General features: G+C 43.5%; 5 protein-coding genes and 1 pseudogene across 8 annotated transcripts in view; all 6 read left to right on the forward strand.

Moving 5' to 3' along the window:
- Positions 1-2,401: 2,401 nt before the first annotated feature.
- On the forward strand, positions 2,402-17,246 carry LOC136708529 (C-reactive protein-like). The gene is made up of 3 exons (XM_066683149.1): positions 2,402-2,492; positions 2,579-2,637; positions 16,511-17,246. The coding sequence occupies exons 2-3, from the start codon at positions 2,580-2,582 to the stop codon at positions 17,140-17,142; spliced, it is 690 nt and encodes a 229-aa protein (XP_066539246.1). The 5' UTR covers positions 2,402-2,492; position 2,579; the 3' UTR covers positions 17,143-17,246.
- Positions 2,723-3,462, forward strand: LOC136708139 (C-reactive protein-like; annotated as a pseudogene).
- On the forward strand, positions 4,441-14,583 carry LOC136708531 (C-reactive protein-like). 4 transcript variants are annotated; one of them, XR_010804359.1, is made up of 4 exons: positions 6,048-6,217; positions 9,744-10,367; positions 14,308-14,404; positions 14,491-14,583. XR_010804359.1 is itself a non-coding variant. In XM_066683151.1 (3 exons), exons 1-3 carry the CDS (start codon positions 4,503-4,505, stop codon positions 6,636-6,638), a joined length of 372 nt encoding a protein of 123 aa, XP_066539248.1. In that variant the 5' UTR covers positions 4,441-4,502; the 3' UTR covers positions 6,639-6,643. The 4 variants fall into 4 exon arrangements, 1 of the variants encoding a protein (XP_066539248.1); XR_010804361.1 differs by lacking the exon at positions 6,048-6,217 and adding an exon at positions 7,132-7,146; XR_010804360.1 differs by lacking the exon at positions 6,048-6,217 and adding an exon at positions 9,506-9,643.
- Positions 17,247-19,391: 2,145 nt separating the features above from the next.
- Positions 19,392-19,766, forward strand: LOC136708571 (uncharacterized). The gene has a single exon (XM_066683206.1). The coding sequence runs from the start codon at positions 19,392-19,394 to the stop codon at positions 19,764-19,766; it is 375 nt and encodes a 124-aa protein (XP_066539303.1).
- A 114-nt stretch (positions 19,767-19,880) lies between these two features.
- On the forward strand, positions 19,881-21,241 carry LOC136708530 (C-reactive protein-like). The gene is made up of 4 exons (XM_066683150.1): positions 19,881-20,086; positions 20,293-20,374; positions 20,461-20,519; positions 20,614-21,241. Exons 3-4 carry the CDS (start codon positions 20,462-20,464, stop codon positions 21,159-21,161), a joined length of 606 nt encoding a protein of 201 aa, XP_066539247.1. The 5' UTR covers positions 19,881-20,086; positions 20,293-20,374; position 20,461; the 3' UTR covers positions 21,162-21,241.
- Positions 21,242-22,247: 1,006 nt separating this feature from the next.
- Positions 22,248-23,109, forward strand: part of LOC136708452 (C-reactive protein-like) — a 4,097-nt gene continuing 3,235 nt past the window's right edge. Inside the window, exon 1 of the mRNA XM_066683018.1 lies at positions 22,248-22,316. Coding sequence (XP_066539115.1) covers positions 22,314-22,316 — 3 coding nt within the window. The 5' untranslated portion in view covers positions 22,248-22,313. The remainder of the gene's footprint in view (positions 22,317-23,109) is intronic.

The following is a 23,109-nucleotide window of genomic DNA, read 5'->3' on the forward strand; positions in this document are numbered from 1 at the left end:
AAAGCGTGAATAACCCTCTCAAGGAGGCCGACTGTGACTAAGGAGCAGAGGTGGAGCCTCGTCACAAGTCGACCTGCCTGTCATGGACAGATGTGATGCAATTGTAGCTTCCATAGTTGGTCACGCCCAAGGCGATTCCCATGGTGAAACACCAAGCGAAGATAGAAAAAGAACCTTCAGCATTAACAGCGCTTCCCCACGCCCTGTGGAGACCCATGCAGTGATTTCCTACAGAAACCTTTCTGCTTGTAATTCAGTGCCATCTGAGGGCTAGAAGACCACAGCCAGATAAAACTGGTTTTGGGCCATGTCTCCTGCATGTAGAGGTTTCTCAAGATTCTCTGAAACGATTTCTGACACTGGTCATGTGCTGTACATGATGAAAACCCCAGGTTATTTCTGTTTTTAAGTTGAGATGCGTTATTCTTGTATTTTTTTTTTTTTTATTATTATAATTATAGTGGACATCGGTTTGGACTCGTTCCCTTGCTCCAAGGGCTCATTTAACTCTTCAGCTAGTACAGAAATGGAACTGCTCTTAAGGTGGCACCAGAATTCTAACCCTGGGTGTGTCGAGTTTGGAATCTGAATCCCTGAGTCTGCGTTTGTAAATGCTGAAGTCTGAGTGGCCCCACCCCTTTCCCTGTGGAGTGATGTGGAGTGTTGTTCCTGCAGTAGCAGAGTTATCGAATTTAAGGAGGAATATAGATCATTACAGCCTTCCGAAGGATCCCTACATTGGAAAGGAGCATTTGAACAGAGTCCTGTATATTGAGGATAAACTGAGTGACAGCAAGACACCGCTCACAGAGTTCAGAGCTGGAGCAGATCAGGATCACGTTCTGCTCAGAGATTAAACGCTCTGCAGAGGATGTGTGCGAGGTTTGGGGAAGGAGAATGTAATACAGAGTTTGGAGAAGTGATGAACTCTGAGGGAATCAGGACGATGTTCTGTTGGACTTCAGCTTCTACAGAGACTGGGGAGAGAGGAGCTCCAGTCACATCCTGTGTCTGATTTAACATATTGTCCTTGTCCGTATGTGTATGAGGCTGTTACCCAGAGAATCCACTGAACTTACTTTAAACACAGTGCTCTTTAGACAATTTATTGATTTTTGAAAAAGTATTTGCCAAAGTGAATTTAATGCCAGCAACATGTTCCTAAAATGTTGGGGCAGAGATGTGTTTACCACTGTGTTCACCGCCTCTTCTTTAACAGCACTCTGTGATGGGGAACTGAGACCAGTCGCTGTACTTCTGAAAGTGAACTGTTTTCTGCTTCTTGCTTGTTACAGGATTGGAGCTGCTCCGTTACAGGGTTTTTGTTTCATAAAGCCCCAGTTGTTGTCAGTGGGGGACAGGTCTGGACGAGTTTAGCTCCCGGACTCTTTTACTAAGGACCCGTGCTGCTGTGATCCATGCGGATTATGGACTGGCCTCGTCTCACTGAAATGAACAAGGCCTTCCCTGAAAAAGATGTTTTCTGAACGGCAGCATGTCACTCCAAACCCTGTATATATCCTTCAGCATTAACAGCGCTTCCCCACACCCTGTGGAGGACACTTCCACTTCCTGAGTTTGTCTGAAATGAGTTCAGCCCAGAGAAGATGGCGGTGTTTCTGGATCCTGTTTATATCTGGGTTCTTCTGTGTTTGTGAAGTTTAGCTTGTGTTTGTGGAGGTCGTGATGAACTGTGTTCACAGAAAGTGGGTTTGGGAAGTGTTCCTGACCCATACAGTGATTTCCTACAGAAACCTTTCTGTTTGTAATTCAGTGCCATCTGAGGGCTAGAAGACCACAGCCAGATAAAACTGGTTTTGGGCCGTGTCTCTTGCATGTAGAGGTTTCTCAAGATTCTCTGAAACTATTTCTGACACTGGTCATGTGCTGTACATGATGAAAACCCCAGGTTCTTTCTGTTTTTAAGTTGAGATGCGTTATTCTTGAATTGTTTCACAATTTCACTCTTTTTTAAACCCAATCCTGTCACTGAATTATTGTAAATTAAAGTAATAATTTTGCCGGTCCCTGTCCAAACATTTTTTGGAACGTGTTGCTGGCATCAAATGAAATATGTGCAAATATTTTTGAAAGAACAATAAAATTTTTGTTTCAATATTTGATAATATTGTCTTTATTCTATTTTCAAATAAACTTAGCATTTAATTAATTTGGATATCATACATATTTTTTACCTTTTGCTCAGTTTCCCAAGCTTTTTGGAAATGAGATTCTAGATGTTTATACAGACTTATCTGACAAATTATTGTTAAAGATAACCTTTGAACTGTTAATACATCTCTCAGTGTGATCAGCAGTTGCCTCAGGACAGTAAACAAGACCTTACTGGAACCACCCCCTGACTTTCCTTATAAATATTCTCCATTCTTTTAAACATCACCCACAGCCTCAGCAAAGACAATTCAAGACGACGGCCAGAGGGACAATCGGAGACGACCAAAGACCATTAGAGACAATCAGAGAAGATCAGAGTGAGTACCCACACCTCCGCTTCTCCTTTACCTCCTGCCTCTGGGCTCCTCTCAGGTGATTAATGTGATGGAGGTGTTGTTTACAGGATGAAGTGTGCAGCTCTTCTCCTGTGTGTCGTCCTCTCGCTGGACTCTGCTTCCTCTGGTAATGTCACTCATAGCTGGGGTTCATATATCAGTGTGTAGAGTGTCCTTCATCCACCTACAATACCATAGCAACCACCTGGATAATGCATAGACTGTTTAATACACTGCATTTTCTCTGAAAATGCTCTTTTCTAGTTTAAGGATCTGAGTGTAATTTAAATGTGTGTCATTTCTGAAAGGACTTTTTTTTAAGTCTCGGTGAAAACCTGCTGCTTTTCCCCAAAGTGTCATACACTATTCCTACGTGAAACACAAGCCCCTGAAACCCCTCAGTTTATCAGCTTTCACTCTGTGTATGCGGATCTCTGTGGACCCACGCGTGGTCGATGCAGAGGGCCGTGAGACCATCCTCTTCACTTATCGCACCAACGACTTTGACGAGCTGAGCGTGTGGCAGGAGAAAGGCCAACTCTCCTTCTACATGAGCAGTGGGACAGGAGCCTTCTTCCCCCTCAAACCCCTCTCCACCTTCCGCACAAACCTGTGTCTCACCTGGGAGTCCAGCTCGGGCCTGGCCGCGTTCTGGGTGGACGGGCACCGCAGCATGCTGCAAGAGTACAGAAAAAACCACAGAGTCCGGCCCGGTGGCGTGGTGCTGCTGGGGCAGGATCCAGACATCTTTGTTGGGGATTTTGATGAGAAACAAAGTTTTGTGGGTGAGATTTCAGACGTAAACATGTGGGACTTTGTGCTGCCGGAGCGACAGATCCGAGCCTTCAATGAGAAAGGCTGGTTACGACCGACTCCAAATGTTCTCAAGTGGAGCGTAATGGAGGGTGACGTTAAGGGCGAAGTCCTTGTCGTTCCAGAGAACAACTTATGATTTTCTCAGTAGAGCAGCTGCTACAGTGACGTCCTGCAGGTCTCTTACGGGGAAAGATCTATAAACCTATGAAATAAAAATGCATCATCTTTTTCTACATCAAATATCAACATTAAAAATGTAATGAAATCCCTTCATGTGCCACTGACTTTTTCACTCAAACACATCACATCACAAGACAATTAAAATAAAATGTTTTAAAATATTGTCATTCTTTTTTACACAAAGACAACAGTTTTAATTATTTTTACTTTGTGATTCAACATTTAAAACTAGTTTTTAAGTTCTTATAAATGAAATAAAGTATGAACATGGGGTTTTGTAAAAAGAAAAATGATCATCAGAATAAAGTAACTCAATTCAAACTTTACTTTGGCTTTGTTTTTTTTAATGAACTGTTTAAAAAAAAACCTAAAAGGCAAAGCAACAGATAAAGGATTTGTTTCAGCTCTGAACTCACTTTCGGTGCCAAAATGAAAATGAAAACTCCACCTGCTGCTGAATTGCTTTTCGTTTGACATTTTGCCTTTTCATTTTCAGGCTGTGAACTGTGTAAATACATGTTCATTTCATCTCTCTATTTTCCTGAGAGTGTGGAGGCAGCTCGCAGCATGAGGTTTGTTTCATGTTTTATCTGAAAATGTTAAAGTTCTGAGATCACTGAACTGTGGTGTAACTGTAATCTTAAATTTATTAGACGTCTTGGCCGTGTCACGTCGAGGCGATGATGAAGTTGTGCAAAATTTACCTAAAGAGACTGAAGTAATACGTTTGGGGTGAGTGATTATGTATATACTTATATAGTGTGTGTGTGTGTGTGTCTGAGAGAGATAGACAGTCTTTGATTAAGAGCATCAACTGACTCCAAAGCTTCACACTCAGCCTTTTGTCTGTGATGATGTCATGCTGGTACAAGGAGGATACAGGAGCTGTGTGTGTGTGTGTGTGTGTGTGTGTGTGTGTGTGCGTGTGTGTGTGTGTGTGTGTGTGTGTGTGCCAGCTCTCAGTTTCCTGACGTGTTGATAAAGGGCTGCAGAGACATGGTGAGTACCTCTGCTTCTAATAATAAGACATTAAGCTCTTTCTAAATCTGAGTCGGTCATTTCTTGTTTAGTTTACTCTCTTCTTTAGCTTCGTTTCTGCTGTTTGTGTAGATCACGACTTCACGAGGCGACGAACAATAAAACTGCTTTATTTTAACTCAAATAACTACTTTAAACCAAAACAAAGCACAGTTTCAGTCGAAGTATAAAAACAATCAGAAGTTTACATCAGTTCAAAGCTCCAAAACACAGCAGTCAACATCTGCCTGGTTCCATCTTTCTGTGGAATCTCAAGGCACAGCCAGATGTTTCCAGATGTGACTATTACACAGTGGTGTATCCACAGGCTGAGGAGCACTGTCTGTGTTTGGTGATTTAAATCAGTTTGAAATTTTGAAATTTCAGAAATGTGAAACACACGAGCGAGAGAAGGTCCCTCCCACAGACAGACCCTGAACACAGTGGCGTCCGAGGAGCTGAGACACAGATGAGTCTCTGAGAAAATGAAAATCTGGAATTATTAAACGTGTTTTTTTTTTATTTGAAACATATCAAAGAAAAACAAGTTAAAATAGAGGAGTAAAACTGAGCAGAACTGTGTTATTTAACCTTTTTAAATAATGTGGTTGGGTGGGGTTCTTGTTCCGGTTCTGTTCAGGATTCAAGGAACCTTGGTTTTCTTTGGCACAGTGGAGCAGGAGGTAGTGTCTCTGTGACAGCTCCACGGTTCTGGAGGTTGTGGGTTCTAGTCCCGCTCCGGGCGACTGTCTGTGAGGAGTGTGGTGTGTTCTCTCTGTGTCTGCGTGGGTTTCCTCCGGGTGACTTTCTGTGAGGAGTGTGGTGTGTTCTCCCTGTGTCTGCGTGGGTTTCCTCCGGGTGACTGTCTGTGAGGAGTGTGGTGTGTTCTCCCTGTGTCTGCGTGGGTTTCCTCTGGGTGACTGTCTGTGAGGAGTGTGGTGTGTTCTCTCTGTGTCTGCGTGGGTTTCCTCCGGGTGACTGTCTGTGAGGAGTGTGGTGTGTTCTCTCTGTGTCTGCGTGGGTTTCCTCCGGGTGACTGTCTGTGAGGAGTGTGGTGTATTCTCCCTGTGTGTGCGTGGGTTTCCTCCGGGTGACTGTCTGTGAGGAGTGTGGTGTGTTCTCCCTGTGTGTGCGTGGGTTTCCTCCGGGTGACTGTCTGTGAGGAGTGTGGTGTGTTCTCTCTGTGTTTGTGTGGGTTTCCTCCGGGTGACTGTCTGTGAGGAGTGTGGTGTGTTCTCTCTGTGTCTGTGTGGGTTTCCTCCGGGTGACTGTCTGTGAGGAGTGTGGTGTATTCTCCCTGTGTGTGCGTGGGTTTCCTCCGGGTGACTGTCTGTGAGGAGTGTGGTGTGTTCTCTCTGTGTCTGTGTGGGTTTCCTCCGGGTGACTGTCTGTGAGGAGTGTGGTGTGTTCTCTCTGTGTCTGTGTGGGTTTCCTTCGGGTGACTGTCTGTGAGGAGTGTGGTGTGTTCTCCCTGTTTCTGCGAGTCATGTGTTCAGATCTAATTTGAATCTGATTCCTGTTACGTTTCTGTAGTCTGTCTGAACACGGCTTGATGTTTGGGGAAAGCCTGCTCAGTGAATACTCTCAGACAGTGTGTGTGTGTGTGTGTGCGTGTTTTACTCAGGCGTGCTGTAAGATGCTGACTCCGGTTTTTCTCCTGCTCCGTGTGTTCTCAATGGCCTTGAGCAGTGAAGGTGAGTGTATAGACAGACAAACACACACACACACCCTGACAGGCAGAAGAAGTGTTGCCTCTGTTTTATCAAATCGGTGTGATGTCTCTCTCTCTCTCTCTCTCTCTCTCTCTCTCTCTCAGTGGGTCTGGGTGGTAAAGTGCTGTTGTTCCCGTATGAGACAGATTTCAGTTTTGTGAAGTTGACCCCTCAGAAGCCCCTGGGTCTGTCTGCATTTACCCTGTGTCTGCGGGTGGCCACGGAGCTGCAGGGAGAGCGGCAGGTCATTCTGTTCGCCTACCGCACGCCTGACTACGACGAGCTGAACGTGTGGCGGGAGAAGGACGGCCGTGTGTCCTTCTACCTGAGCGGGGACGGGGCGTTCTTCCACCTGCCTCCCCTCTCCAAATCAAATCAAATCAAATCAAATTTATTTGTATAGCGCCTTTTACAACTGACGTTGTCACAAAGCAGCTTCACAGTTTCAAAACAGAACATTTAAATCAAAGCCCAATGCAAGCAAGCCGAAGGCGACAGTGGCAAGGAAAAACTCCCTCGAGGCTGGAGGAAGAAACCTTGGGAGGAACCAAGACTCACAAAGGGGACCCATCCTCCTCTGATCAAACTATAGATTGAATTTTAAATGATCACCAATGAAGTGTCATTATGCTACATAATAATAATAATAATAATAATAATAAGGTGAGCAGCTGGTCTGGTCTGGTCTGCAGGAGAATCCAGCAAACAATCTTCCATCAGTGGGCCACCATTCTCTCAGAAAACAGTAAAACAGTAAAGGGAAGCAGTTAGTTGAGTTGAGTGTAGCAGAGAATAAGAGCATGTGAATATTTTCTTTAGTGTAGTGACGGATCTGACTGTAACAGACTGGGAGGAGGGAAACCAGAAGGAGCTCAGGCAAAGACATCCTTTTGTTCCAAGCAAGAGAAATTGTGAGCACATCATCCAGGTTTACCCTGATTCTCCATGTCCATGGGTTCCTGAAATGACAACCTTAAACTAGACAGAGGTTAGTTGCCAAAGGCTAAACTGAACAAGTGTGTTTTGAGCCTAGACTTAAACATAGTGACTGTGTCTGCGTCCCGAACACTAGCTGGAGGATTGTTCCAGAGCTGAGGGGCTTTGTAGGAGAAGGCTTTCCCCCCCGCTGACGTCTTATGAATTCTGGGTACTAGTAAGAGGCCGGCGCCCTGAGATCTGAGTAATCTTGGTGGTTCATAGTGTGTGATGAGGTCTTGCAAGTATTCAGGGGCGAGACCATATAAGGATTTATATGTGAGTAAAAGAATTTTGTAATCAATACGGAATTTAACTGGAAGCCAGTGAAGGGCCGATAAGACTGGACTGATATGATCAAATTTTCTAGTTTTAGTGAGGACCCTGGCTGCAGCATTTTGAATTAACTGGAGTTTACTCAAGTTTCTGCTGGAGCATCCTGATAAAAGTGCATTGCAATAATCTAATCTTGATGAAATAAAAGCGTGAACTAATTTTTCCGCATCTGGGAGGGATAAGGAATTTCTTAACTTAGCGAGGTTCCGAAGATGTAGGAAAGCTATTCTTGTAATGTTACCTATATGCTGATCAAATGATAGATCTGAATCAATTATAACACCCAGATTTTTAGCTGATGAGCTAGGGAGAACAGGTAAGTCAAAATTATGTATTAAATCTGATACCTTATTTATCGCAGGTTTAACTCTGCCCAGTGGCAGCATGTATAATATGAATAGTAAAGGTCCTAAAATGGAGCCTTGGGGAACTCCAAATCTCATTTTTGTATGAGTAGAAGAAACATTATTTACGTTTACAAACTGATAGCGATCTGTGAGGTAAGACTTAAACCATGATAGGGCTGTTATTCCCACCATGTTTTTTAATCTTTCTAGCAGAATAGTATGATCAATTGTATCGAAAGCTGCACTGAGGTCTAGTAGAACTAGCATGGATACGCAGCCTCGATCAGAGGCGAGAAGAAGGTCGTTTGTTATCTTAACTAAAGCTGTTTCGGTGCTATGGTGTGGCCTAAAACCAGATTGAAATTTTTCATATATGTTATTCTTATGCAAGTATGACTCAAGTTGTTGGGCCACAACTTTTTCTAAGATCTTAGATATGAAGGGAAGGTTAGAGATGGGTCTGTAATTGGATAGTACACTAGGATCAAGATTCGTTTTTTTGATCAGGGGTTTAATAACTGCTAGTTTAAATGCTTTGGGTATGTGACCTAGTCTAAGGGACGAATTTATGATTGTTAAAATGGGATTGATTATGACTGGTAATACATCTTTAAATAGTTTTCTTCTTATGCTTATGCTCTCTTCTCAGGACCAGCCCCCCCTATGCAGCATTCAGGCCATTGACGCCACCTCAAATTCAATTCACCCTCTCACATGCAGCCTTGTCACTCTCAGCTTCTAACTTTCCAGCTGGTGCCAGCGAGAACCTTACTCTTTCGTCTCTCACTAGCAACAGCACCTCACCCTGCCTCCTATGGTACTATTCACACTGATTCCTCCAGGCACTGTGGACCTTCAACCTGTCCTCCTATTTTCACAACCACGCTGCTATCTAGCCCCTACGCTCCAGCTTATGCTCTCTCCCCAGGTTACCTTGGACCAGCACTCAGGCACTTGACGCCACCTCTGGCACCTGTTTTTTCAACACCCTCTAGGCATCTTTGTTATCTTGTAGTCAACTTTCTACCTTGCCACCTTGCTTGAGCTCCTCAGCACCTTTTGGATTTTTCTCTTTCAGAGTTTTCTCCCGTGTGATAAAATGCCTTCTCTCTAACTCGCCTGTCCTGCGGTGCTGACCTTTTTGGGCTTCTTTACTGGCCTCATCTGTCATCCCTCTAGATCACCATTCTGTTCTCAATAACCTCTATGCCATTGGAAAGGCACCACCAGGGCACACCTGCCAACGAAGAATATCTCGCTTTATTAACACTGCCCCTCTGTAGTACTTGACTTCAAAGCTGCTACTAATCCACTTTCCACGTATTGTTGCCAGCTTCAGACCCCTCACTATTACCCAATCACCATCAATTACACTGAAGTAGAAATTGGACTTAGCAACACTCTGTCTAGTGCATCCAGCCTGATGCACTATCATGGTGGCCCCAGATAAATGTCACTATTATTGTTACACCGTAACTTAATGACATTTAGCTGGTGATACATTAAAATTCTATTATTAGTTGATCAATTTGATTTCTGCCAATGCGATGATCTTGTCCATCTTAAGACCATCTCTGACTCTATATCATTTTTCACAATCATCACCCCTTTACCGCTGCGGCATCTGAATACTCGAATTACCAGTCATGCTAGAATTTCCGTTATCATAATCAATAAAGGACATTCAACTTACTCATGCTATTTCTCTACTGTCTCACATGACACTCAGTCATGCACCAGTTTATTAAAGGTAGTTCATTCAAAGACTCACTAACCCCTTCATTCACCTAAACACAATCAGGACACCAATCAAACCCTTGACCGGGCTGTTTTTTTCTGTACTCTTGCAGCATGCTGCGGCGCCCGTCCACCCAGAACGCGGCCAGGCCCAGCAGGTGGAGAGGGGTTTGTGGGGGAAGATGGCTCCTGTCCCACTGCTCATGTAGAAGGAGAGTTGGCCTTTCTCCTGCCACACGTTCAGCTCGTCAAAGTCTTTGGTGCGATAAGCGAAGAGGATGGTCTCACGGTCCTCTGCATCGACCACGTGTGGGTCCACGGAGATCCGCATACACCAATAATTTGAGGGGCTTCAGGGCCGTGAGCTGCACGTAGGCAGTGTTCGACACTTTGGGGAAAAGCAGCAGGTTTTCACCGAGACGTCCTGAAAAAGAAAAAGTCCTTTCAGAAATGACACACGTTTAAATTACACTCAGCTCCTTAAACTAGAAAAGAGCATTTTCAGAGGAAAATGCAGTGTATTAAACATTCTATGCATTTTCCAGGCGGTTGCTATGGTATTCTAGGTGGATGAAGGACACTCTACACACTGATATATGAACCCCAGCTGTGAGTGAGATTACCAGAGGAAGCAGAGTCCAGCGAGAGGACGACACACAGGAGAAGAGCTGCACACTTCATCCTGTAAACAACACCTCCATCATATTAATCACCTGAGAGGAGCCCAGAGGCAGGAGGTAAAGGAGAAGCGGAGGTGTGGGTACTCACTCTGATCTTCTCTGATTGTCTCTAATGGTCTCTGGTCGTCTCCGATTGTCCCTCTGGTCATCTTGAATTGTCTTTGCTGAGGCTGAGGGTGATGCTGAAAAAGGATAGATGATATTTATAAGGAAAGTCATGGGATGGTTCCAGTAAGGTCTTGTTAAGCTAAACCTCACAAACACAGAGAAGAACCCAGACATAAACAGGATCCAGAAACACCTCCACCTTCTCTGGGCCTGAGCTAATTTCAGAAGGACTCGGGAAGTGGAAGCATCCTGTGTCTCCACACGGTGTGGGGAAGCACTGTTAATGCTGAAGAATATATATGTCACGGCTGTGCAGGGAGGAACTGGAGTAGACACTGTTGTGAAAAATAATTTTATTACTTTGTATTAGTGGACAAATATCCTTAAATGATGATTAGTTAAAATTAGAAAGTATAATTACATATTCATTGTATGAAATCTTGTATTCATATGAATGATTAACCAGTATTTTAACCATGCATTTAAACAGTTTAGAATCTGCACACTAACTGGCATGATGACACGTGATATATACACCTTTTTAAATTCCTAAATGTTTAACTTTGAATAATAGTGCACTTAGGCCATACCAAGCTTTTAGAAAACATACATAAATTACAACTGTTAGCCAAAAGGGGGAGTTGAACTTTAGGGCATCTCAGTGACCTTAAGTCCATTAGTGACTCCTCTGAATCTTGGTGACAGAAAAGGAATGTGGGTAATAAAACCTACAGTGTTAGAAGGGCATGATGAGTGTTTTGGGGTCATAGGTGCATGGGAAACCTGCACGCGAGGAACCTGAGTACTAACATGTCTAATTATGCATATTAATATATGTTAATCAGCCAGAAACGCCTTGCCAGCAGGGTATTCGTCATTTGGGGTATAAAACTGGAGTCAGATGGGGGGAGAGGTCAGAACTCTGCGTGGAAGGGCACTAGGTTGCGTTTCTTATGTATTAGTTCTCCTGGATCCAGCATTGTATTAAATACTTTGATTTGCTTTGAACTTCACTCGACTGGTCTTTGTGAAACTTCCGGAACGAGCACGCCTCCTTGAGGAGGAAGGTTGTATTTTGGATCTTTTGGAGATCTTCTAAATTTTAATTACTTTGGGAACGGTCCAAAAAGAACTTTAATTCTTCAACACATGTAAACAGAAAGACTAAGAAACATACATCTACACACACAACACCAGAAAAAGGAGCACCCAAACTACAGGGCTATATCAGACCAAGACAAACGAGGAACACCTGGAGACAATAATGAGACAGAGGCAGGACTAAGGCGGGACTAGGGCGGAGATAGGAACAACAACAAACAGAGCCATGTGCTACATGAGCACGGTGGGGAAAACAGACGGGACTGGGCCAGGATGTGACAATATACAGGGTTTGGAGTGACACGCTGCCGTTCAGACAACATCTTTTTCAGAGAAGGCCTTGTTCATTTCAGTGAGACGAGGCCAGTCCATAATCAGCATGGATCACAGCAGCACGTCTCCTTAGTAAAAGAGTCCGGGAGATAAACTCGTCCAGACCTGTCCCCCACTGACAACAACTGGGGCTTTATGAAACAAAAACCCTGTAACGGAGCAGTTCCAATCCTGTAACAAGCAAGAATCAGAAAACAGTTCACTTTCAGAAGTACAGCGACTGGTCTCAGTTCCCCATCACTTACAGAGTGCTGTTAAAGAAGAGGCGGTGAACACAGTGGTAAATACAACTCTGCCCCAACATTTTTGGAACATGTCGCTGGCATCAAATTCATATTGGCAAATACTTTTTCAAAAATCAATAAACTGTCTACAGAGCACTGTGTTTAAGGTAAGTTCAGTGGGTTCTCTGGGTAACAGCCTCATACAAATAAGGACAAGGACAAAATATTAAATCAGACACAGGATGTGACTGGAGCTCCTCTCTCCCCGGTCTTTGTAGAAGCTGAAGTCCAACAGAAAGTCGTACTGATTCCCTCAGAGCTGAGTTCATCATGTCTCCAAACTCCGTATTACATTCTCCTTCCCCAAACCTCGCACAGATCCTCTGCAGAGCGTTTAATCTCTGAGCAGAACGTGATCCTGATCTGCTCCATCTCCGAACTCTGTGAATGGAGTCTTGTTGTCACTCAGTTTGTCCTCAACATACAGGACTCTGTTCAAATGCTCCTTCCCAATGTAGGGATCCTTCGGACGGCTGTAATGATCTATATTCCTCCTTAAATTCAATAACTCTGCTACTGCAGGAACAACACTCCACATCACTTCACAGGGAAAGGGGCGGGGCCACTCAGACTTCAGTATTTACAAACCCAGACTCAAGGATTCAGATTCCAAACATGACTCACCCAGGGTTAGAATTCTGGTGCCACCTTAAGAGCAGTTCCATTTCTGTACTAGCTGAAGTGTGTTAAATGAGACCTTGGAGCAAGGGAATGAGTCCAAACCGATGCCCACTTTAGGAGCAGAACTTACCCACAGTGCATTGCAGCATGATGTCATAGCAACAACAGCCAAAACAATGTCATTTAAATGTCAGAAAACGTGCAATACATTGTTACCAAATATATTTTACCCATATATCACACTGTAGTTACCTGATCACCTGATATTCAGCTCTGGTGATTTAAACCGTGCTGATATTTTGTGATAAGAGCATGTCTTTTCCATAACCACTGCATCACTCCGCTGAGCCGTTAACAACTCTCTTTACACAGCCACTGTCCTTGTTACATTTCACCAGAAAACAATTTGTTTCACACCAATAACTGTATTCAGGTTACTTCAAGAGTCTACACTAAATTATACTCTTTTTCACTGTTACAAACACCTACATTTAACTTCATTCTTGTGAGACATGGAAACTGATTACTGTGACTTTATGTTTAATCATGAAATACCAGCACGGTTTTGAAAATGAAATAAACATTTGCTTTATTTTGATGATAATTTTTCCCCTTTACAACATCCAGTGTTCGTATTTTATTTTTGGAGTTTTTGTACAAACTGAATTCCAAAAAAATTTTGAATAAAAACTGAATGCAATTCAGGCACGGTGGATTGTGTTCACTGACAATGCTTTCTAGAAGTATTCCTGAGCCCATTCTGTTATTTCCTTGACAGTGGCGTTCCTGTTTGAGGTGCAGTGACGTTTAAGGGCCCAGAGATCACGAGCATCCAGTAGAGTTTTACAGCCTTGACCCTTACGCACAGCAATTGTACCAGATTCTCTGAATCTAACTATGTTTAGTTTTGTCTTTGTTTAATCTTTATGTATTACTTGTGTTTATTTTGATTCTGCCTTTGTTTACGTCCGACTCCTTCACCCTCCCTGCACAGCCATGACATATATATCCTTCAGCATTAACAGTGCTTCCCCACACCCTGTGGAGGACACTTCCACTTCCTGAGTCTGAAATGAGCTCGGCCCAGAGAAGATGGCGGTGTTTCTAGATCCTGTTTATATCTGGGTTCTTCTCTGTGTTTGTGAGGTTTAGCTTGTGTTTGCGGAGGTGGTGATGAACTGTGTTCACAGAAAGTGAGTTTGGGAAGTGTTTCTGACCCATGCAGTGATTTCCTACAGAAACCTTTCTGTTTGTAATTCAGTGCCATCTGAGGGATAGAAGACCAGAGCCAGATATAACTGGTTTTGGGCCGTGTCTCTTGCATGTAGAGGTTTCTCAAGATTCTCTGAAACTATTTCTGACACTGGTCATGTGCTGTACATGATGAAAACCCCAGGTTCTTTATGTTTTTAAGTTGAGATGCGTTATTCTTGAATTGTTTCACAACTTCACTCCGCCCCTGCCAAAGTGTGACAATTGAGGACAGTAAACAAGACCTTACTGGAACCATCCTCTGATTTTCCTTATAAATATCCTCCATCCTTTTGCAGCATCACCCACAGCCTCAGCAAAGACAATTCAAGATGACGGCCAGAGGGACAATCGGAGACGACCAGAGACCATTAGAGACAATCAGAGAAGATCAGAGTGAGTACCCACACCTCTGCTTCTCCTTTACCTCCTGCCTCTGGGCTCCTTTCAGGTGATTAATGTGATGGAGGTGTTGTTTACAGGATGAAGTGTGCAGTTCTTCTCCTGTGTGTCGTCCTCTCGCTGGACTCTGCTTCCTCTGGTAATCTCACACTCATCAGAGATTCAAATATCAGTGAGTAGAGTGTCCTTCATCCACCTACAATACCATAGCAACCACCTGGAAAATGCATAGACTGTTTAATACACTGCATTTCCTCTGAAAATGCTCTTTTCTAGTTTAAGGATCTGAGTGTAATTTAAACGTGTGTCATTTCTGAAAGGATTTTTTTTTCCAGTAAGTCTCGCTGAAAAATGCAGGGTCTTCCCTGAAAGAGATGACGTCTAGATGGGAGCATATGTTGTTCTAGAACCTGAACATAGTTCTCTGCATTAATGGTGCCTTTCCAGACATGCAAGCTGCCCATGCCACAAGCACTCATGCAACCCCATACCATCAGTGATGCAGGCTTCTGAACGAAGCGCTGATATCAACTTGGATTATGCTTGTCCTCTCTGGTCCAGTGTTCCATAAAGAACTTCAAATCGTGACTCATCTGACCACAGAACAGTCTTCCATTTTGCCACACTCCATTTTAAAAGACCTCTGGCCCAGTGCAAACGTCTGAGCTTGTGGAGCATGGTTAGAAATGGCTTTCTTTTTGCACTGTAGAGTTTCAGCTGGCGACGGCGGATGGCACGGTGGATTGTGTTCACTGACAATGCTTTCTGGAAGTATTCCTGAGCCCATTCTGTTATTTCCTTGACAGTGGCGTTCCTGTTTGAGGTGCAGTGACGTTTAAGGGCCCGGAGATCACGAGCATCCAGTAGAGTTTTATGGCCTTGACCCTTACACACAGCAATTGTTCCAGATTCTCTGAATCTTTTGATGATGTTATGCACGGTTGATGGTGATAACTTAAAAGTCTTTGCTATTTTACGCTGGGTAACACCATTCTGGTATTTCTGCACTATCTTTCTGCGCAACAATGGTGGAATTGGTGATCCTCTTACAATCTTGGCTTCAGAGAGACACTGACACTCTGAGAAGCTCTTTTTATACACAATCATGTTGTCAATTGACCTAATTAGTGTTAATTGGTCTTCCAGCTGTTCGTTATATACTCAATTTCCTTTTTCCAGCCACTTATTGCTACTTGTCCCAACTTTTTTGGGGATTTGTTGACACTGTGAAATTTTGAATCGACATATTTTTCCTTTAAAATGTTACATTTACTCAGATTAAACTTTTGATCTGTCATCTATGTTCTATTACGAATAAAATATTGACCTTTGCCGTCTCCACATCATTGCATTCACTTTTTATTCACGGTTTGTTTAGTGTCCCAACCTTTTTGGAATCCGGTTTGTATGTATATATATTTTTTACCTTTTGCTCAGTTTCCCAAGCTTTTTGGAAATGAGATTCTAGATGTTTGTACAGACTTATCTAACAAATGATTTTTAAATGCAACCTTTGAACTGTAAATACATCTCTCCGTGTGGTCAGCAGTTTCCTCAGGACAGTAAACAGGACCTTACTGGAACCACCCCCTGATTTTCCTTATAAATATCCTCCAACCTTTTAAACATCACCCACAGCCTCAGCAAAGACAATTCAAGACGACGGCCAGAGGGACAATCGGAGACGACCAGAGACCATTAGAGACAATCAGAGAAGATTAGAGTGAGTACCCACACCTCCACTTCTCCTTTACCTCCTGCCTCTGGGCTCCTCTCAGGTGATTAATGTGATGGAGGTGTTGTTTACAGGATGAAGTGTGCAGCTCTTCTCCTGTGTGTCGTCCTCTCGCTGGACTCTGCTTCTTCTGGTAATCTCACTCACAGCTGGGGTTCATATATCAGTGTGTAGAGTGTCCTTCATCCACCTACAATACCATAGCAACCACCATTATTTCCCTAGCAACCACCTGGAAAATGCATAGACTATTTAATACACTGCATTTTCTCTGAAAATGCTCTTTTCTAGTTTAAGGAGCTGAGTGTAATTTAAACGTGTGTCATTTTCTGAAAGAACTTTTTTTTTTTTTTTTTTTTTTTCAGGACATCTCGGTGAAAAGCTGCTGCTTTTCCCCAAAGTGTCGAACACTGCCTACGTGCAGCTCACGCCTCTGAAGCCCCTCAGTTTATCAGCTTTCACTCTGTGTATGCGGATCTCTGTGGACCCACACGTGCTCGATGCAGAGGGACGTGAGACCATCCTCTTCGCTTATCGCACCAAAGACTTTGATGAGCTGAACCTGTGGCAGGAGAAAGGCCAACTCTCCTTCTACATGAGCAGTGAGACAGGAGCCTTCTTCCCCCTCAAACCCCTCTCCACCTTCCGCACAAACCTGTGTCTCACCTGGGAGTCCAGCTTGGGCCTGGCCGCGTTCTGGGTGGACGGGCGCCGCAGCATGCTGCAAGAGTACAGAAAAAACCACAGAGTCCAGCCCGGTGGCGTGGTGATATTGGGGCAGGATCCAGACTCATTTGTTGGGAATTTTGATGCGAAACAGAGTTTTGTGGGTGAGATTTCAGACGTAAATATGTGGGACTTTGTGCTGACGGAGCGACAGATCCGAGCCTTCAATGAGAAATATTGGTTAGGACCGATTCCAAACGTTCTCAAATGGAGCGTAATGGAGGGTGACGTTAAGGGAGAAGTCCTTGTCGTCCCAGAGAACCACTTATGATATTCTCAGTAGAGCAGCTGCTACAGTGATGTCTGGTGTTTCTGCTGCGTCCGTCCTCTGTTAAAATGTGGAGGGAAAGATCTAATAAATTAATAAAATAAAATGCAAAAACCTTTTTTCTGTTTGTTTTTGTTACACGTGTGAAACTATCATCACAACATAAAAACTGAACTGGCATCTTCACTCAAACATGAATCATTCAAAAGTCTAATGTAATTTTAAATATTTTTGGCAATTCCTTTTTATTTGGAATGACTTAGAAGCAGAAAAGTAATTTACACAAGACAACAGTTTTGATCAGTTTACTTTGATTCAGCCGTTAATTTTCTTACATTAAAGTACTTATAAAAACTCCAAAAATAAAAAACTAACACTGGATGTTGTAAAGGGGAAAAATTATCACCAAAATAAAGCAAATATTTATTTCATTTTCAAAACCGTGATTTAAAAATTAAATATAAAGTCACAGTAATTAGTTTCCATGTCTCACAAGAAGTTAAATGTAGGTGTTTATAACAGTGAAAAAGAGTATAATTTAGTGTACACTCGAAGTAAACTGAATACAGTTATTGGTGTGAAACAAAAAGTTGTTTTCTGGTGAAATGTAATAAGGACAGTGGCTGTGTAAAGAGAGTTGTTAGCAACTCTTCCAGCTCGTTCACAGTCATCATACTCCTCCCCTTTCTCAGATCAATCTGATTGATGAAGAAGCACATTCACATTTTCCTGGACTCGTTGGACTCGTTCCCGCTCGTTCCCGCTCTTAAGGCGCCGCCAGAATTCTAACCCTGAGTGAGTCGAGTTTGGAATCTGAATCCTTGAGTCCAGAGGTGTAAACACTGAAGTCTGAGTGTCCCCGCCCCTTTCCTAGTGAAGTGATGTGGAGTGTTGTTTTATCAGTAGGAGAGTTATCGAATTTAAAAAGGAAGGAGCTTTCCGCAAGATCCCCACATTGGAGAGGAGCATCAGAACAGCATCCTGTATGTTCAGGATAAACTGAGTGACAACAAGACACCGCCTGGTCTCTACTGGACTCTACTGGTCTGTTCTCCTCCTCCACCAGGTGAATCAGGTCCTGGTTCTGGAAGCGGGTACTTGTTAAGTGGCTGTTCTCTCGTGGTTCAGAGCGAGTCGAGTAGGGACTAAACCGTGGCGTGTAAACCTTGCAGAGCGCTGATCGTCCAGAGAGAGTCGTCACTCTACGCCACGCAACGCAGACCAGCACCAACTCTCCATCTGTAAAATCTCCAGCTGCAGCAGAGGTCACATTTGTTTTTATCTGACTCACGACGGCAGCTCGTAAAAGTACGCCATGGTTTTTTGAAGAGGTTCAAACGCTCCTTGAGGTCCTCAGGTCTGTGGAAACCAAACTGTAGAATGTTCTGTCGGACTTCAGCGTCTACAGAGACCAGAGAGAGGAGCCCCAGTCACATCCTGTGCTCCGACTAACACTCACACCTTCATTTCACACACTCACCCAGTTACACTCTCACTCTCTCTCTCACTCACACACACACACACACACACACACACACACGACTGTGGTCAGATTCACACACCCACTCAGTCACATGGTTTTATACACTCATCCAGACACACACAGATTCACCTATTCAAATACTCAGTGAATGAATGAATGAGATATCAGTGCTCTCCAGTTATTCCCCGTCTTTTCTAGCGAAACCTCAACTAATCTGTCCCCTCCATTTCAGGATGAATTTGTAGAAGAAGTGAATGTTAATTGGCTCCATGAATGTGGATGTCTTCACAGACCTCTTTCTTTTTAAAGATAACCTTTGAATCATCAATACGTCTCTCAGTGTGATCAGCAGTTTCCTCAGGACAGTAAACAAGACCTGACTGAAACCACCCCCTGACTTTCCTTATAAATATCCTCCATCCTTTTAAACATCACCCAAAGCCTCAGCAAAGACGACCAGAGACAACTAGAGACCAGGGAGACAATCAGAGACAACTAGAGACCAGAGAGACAATCAGAGACAACTAGAGACGACCAGGGAGACAATCAGAGACAACTAGAAACAAGAGACTATTAGAGATGACTAGAGAGACTGTCAGAGACAATCCGATACAACAGAGACTTTTAGAGATGATGAGTCAAGTGACAATTTGAGACACCAGAGAGACTACCAGAGACGATCAGAGATAATTCGAGATGGCCAGAGAGACAACCAGAGACGATAAGAGACACCAGAGAGACAACCAGAGACAATCAGAGACAATTCGAGATGGCCAGAGAGACAACCAGAGACGATCAGAGACAATTCGAGACATCCAGAAACATTCAGAGACAATTCGAGACAGCCAGAGAGACGATCAGAGACACCAGAGAGACAACCAGAGATGATCAGAGACAATTTGAGACGACCAGAGAGACGACCAGAGAGAAAACCAGAGACGATCAGAGACACCAGATAGACAACCAGAGACGATCAGATACAGTTCGAGACGTCCAGAGACAATTCGAGACGGCCAGAGAGACAACCAGAGATGATCAGAGACAATTTGAGACGGCCAGAGAGACAAACAGAGACGATCAGAGACACCAGAGAGACAACCAGAGACAATCAGAGACAATTCGAGATGGCCAGAGAGACAACTAGAGACGATCAGAGACAATTCGTGACGTCCAGAAACATTCAGAGACAATTCGAGACAGCCAGAGAGTTGATCAGAGACACCAGAGAGACACCAGAGATGATCAGAGACAATTCGAGACGGCCAGAGAGACAACCAGAGATGATCAGAGACACCAGAGAGACAACCAGAGACAATCAAATACAGTTCGAGACATCCAGAGACAATTCGAGACGGCCAGAGAGACAACCAGAGGCGATCAGAGACAATTTGAGACGCCCAGAGATGATCAGAAACAATTCGAGATGGCTAGAGAGACAAGCAGAGACAATCTGAGATGCCCAGAGTGAGTACCCACACCTCCACTTCTCCTTTACCTCCTGCCTCTATACAGATTTATCTGACAAATTATTTTTAAAGATAACCTTTGAACCATCAATACGTCTCTCAGTGTGGTCAGCAATTACCTCAGGACAGTAAACAAGACCTTACTGGAACCACCCCCTGACTTTCCTTATAAATATCCTCCAACCTTTTAAACATCACCCACAGCCTCAGCAAAGACGACCAGAGACGACCGGAGGGACGATCTGAGACGACCAGAGACCATTAGAGACAATCAGAGAAGATCAGAGTAAGTACCCACACCTCCGCTTCTCCTTTACCTCCTGCCTTTAGGCTCCTCTCAAGTGATTAATGTGATGGAGGTGTTGTTTACAGGATGAAGTGTGCAGCTCTTCTCCTGTGTGTCGTCCTCTCGCTGGACTCTGCTTCCTCTGGTAATCCTCTGAAATTGCTCTTTTCTAGTTTAAGGAGCTGAGTGTAATTTAAACGTGTCATTTCTGAAAGGACTTTTATTTTTTTTTTTTTCAGGACGTCTCGGTGAAAACCTGCTGCTTTTCCCCAAAGAGTCGAACACTGCCTACGTGCAGCTCACGCCCCTGAAACCCCTCAGTTTATCAGCTTTCACTCTGTGTATGCGGATCTCTGTGGACCCACGCGTGGTCGATGCAGAGGACCGTGAGACCATCATCTTCGCTTATCGCACCAGAGACTTTGACGAGCTGAACGTTTGGCAGGAGAAAGGCCAACTCTCCTTCTGCATGAGCAGTGGGACAGGAGCCATCTTCCCCCTCAAACCACTCTCCACCTTCCGCACAAACCTGTGTCTCACCTGGGAGTCCAGCTCGGGCCTGGCCGCGTTCTGGGTGGACGGGCGCCGCAGCATGCTGCAAGAGTACAGAAAAAACCACAGAGTCCAGCCCGGTGGTGTGGTGCTGCTGGGGCAGGATCCAGACTCGTTTGTTGGGGATTTTGATGAGAAACAGAGTTTTGTGGGTGAGATTTCAGATGTAAACATGTGGGACTTTGTGCTGACGGAGCGACAGATCCGAGCCTTCAATGAGAAAGGCTGGTTATGACCGACTCCAAACGTTCTCAAATTGAGCGTAATGGAGGGTGACGTTAAGGGAGAAGTCCTTGTCGTTCCAGAGAACAACTTATGATCTTCTCAGTAGAGCAGCTGCTACAGGGACGTCCTGCAGGTCTCTTACGGGGAATGATCTATAAACCTATGAAATAAAAATCCATCATCTTTTTCTACATCAAATATCAACATTAAAAATGTAATGAAATGCCTTCATGTGCCGCTTACTTTTTCACTCAAACACATCACTGACACAATTCAAATAAAATGTTTTAAAATATTGTCATTCTTTTTTACATAAAGACAACAGTTTTAATTATTTTTACTTCGTGATTCAACATTTAAAAATAGTTTTTAAGTTCTTATAAATGAAATAAAGTATGAACATGGGGTTTTGTCAAAAGAAAAATGATCATCAGAATAAAGTAACTCAATTCAAACTTTACTTTGGCTTTGTTTTTTTTAATGAACTGTTAAAAAAAAAACTAAAAGGCAAAGCAACAGATAAAGGATTTGTTTCAGCTCTGAACTCACTTTCGGTGTCAAAATGAAAATGAAAACTCCACCTGCTGCTGAATTGCTTTTCATTTGACATTTTGCCTTTTCATTTTCAGGTTGTGAACTGTGTAAATACATGTTCATTTCATCTCTCTATTTTCCTGAGAGTGTGGAGGCAGCTCGCAGCATGAGGTTTGTCTCATGTTTTATCTGAAAATGTTAAAGTTCTGAGATCACTGAACTGTGGTGTAACTGTAATCTTACGTTTATTAGACATCTTGGCCGTGTCACATGTCGAGACGATGATGAAGTTGTACAAAATTTACCTAAAGAGACTGAAGTAATAAGTTTGGGGTGAGTGATTATGTATATACATATATATATATATATATATATAGTGTGTGTGTGTGTGTGTGTGTGTATGTCTGAGAGAGATAGACAGTCTTTGATTAAAAGCATCAACTGACTCCAAAGCTTCACACTCAGCCTTTTGTCTGTGATGATGTCACGCTGGTACAAGGAGGATACAGGAGCTGTGTGTGTGTGTGTGTGTGTGTGTGTGTGTGTGTGTGTGTTGTGAGTGTGTGTGTGTGTGTGTGTGTGTGCCAGCTCTCAGTTTCCTGACGTGTTGATAAAGGGCTGCAGAGACATGGTGAGTACCTCTGCTTCTAATAATAAGACGTTAAAGCTGTTTCTAAATCTGAGTCGGTCATTTCTTGTTTATTTTACTCTCTTCATCTTTGTTTCTGCTGTTTGTGTAGATCACGACTTCACGAGGCGACGAACAATAAAACTGCTTTATTTTAACTCAAATAACTACTTTAAACCAAAACAAAGCACAGTTTCAGTCGAAGTATAAAAACAATCAGAAGTTTACATCAGTTTCAAAGCTCTGAAAGACAGCAGTGAACATCTGCCTGGTTCCATCTTTCTGTGGAATCTCAAGGCACAGCCAGATGTTTCCAGATGTGACTATTACACAGTGGTGTATCCACAGGCTGAGGAGCACTGTCTGTGTTTGGTGATTTAAATCAGTTTGAAATGGTTTAATTTCAGAAATGTGAAACACACGAGCGAGAGAAGGTCCCTCCCACAGACGGACCCTGAACACAGCGGCGTCCGAGGAGCTGAGACACAGATGAGTCTCTGAGAAAATGAAAATCTGGAATTATTAAACGTGTTTTTTTTTTTTATTTGAAACATATCAAAGAAAAACAAGTTAAAATAGAGGAGTAAAACTGAGCAGAACTGTGTTATTTAACCTTTTTAAATAATGTGTTTGGGTGGGGTTCTTGATTCGGTTCTGTTCAGGATTCGAGGAACCTTGGTTTTCTCCGGCACAGTGGAGCAGGAGGTAGTGTCTCTGTGACAGCTCCACGGTTCTGGAGGTTGTGGGTTCTAGTCCCGCTCCGGGCGACTGTCTGTGAGGAGTGTGGTGTGTTCTC

This window comes from Hoplias malabaricus, chromosome 10, assembly GCF_029633855.1.
Source record: "Hoplias malabaricus isolate fHopMal1 chromosome 10, fHopMal1.hap1, whole genome shotgun sequence".
NCBI lineage: Eukaryota > Metazoa > Chordata > Actinopteri > Characiformes > Erythrinidae > Hoplias > Hoplias malabaricus.

Bases quoted from the DNA above. Each gene is read 5' to 3' on its own strand.
- LOC136708529 (XM_066683149.1), top strand. From the start codon at position 2,580: ATGAAGTGTGCAGCTCTTCTCCTGTGTGTCGTCCTCTCGCTGGACTCT. The intron at 2,638-16,510 runs GTAATGTCACTC...TTTTTTTTTCAG, and splicing joins GCTGGACTCTGCTTCCTCTG to GACATCTCGGTGAAAAGCTG.
- LOC136708531 (XM_066683151.1), top strand. The intron at 6,218-6,339 runs GTGAGTGTATAG...TCTCTCTCTCAG, and splicing joins AATGGCCTTGAGCAGTGAAG to TGGGTCTGGGTGGTAAAGTG.
- LOC136708571 (XM_066683206.1), top strand. From the start codon at position 19,392: ATGGCCAGAGAGACAACCAGAGACGATCAGAGACAATTCGAGACATCC.
- LOC136708530 (XM_066683150.1), top strand. From the start codon at position 20,462: ATGAAGTGTGCAGCTCTTCTCCTGTGTGTCGTCCTCTCGCTGGACTCT. The intron at 20,520-20,613 runs GTAATCCTCTGA...TTTTTTTTTCAG, and splicing joins GCTGGACTCTGCTTCCTCTG to GACGTCTCGGTGAAAACCTG.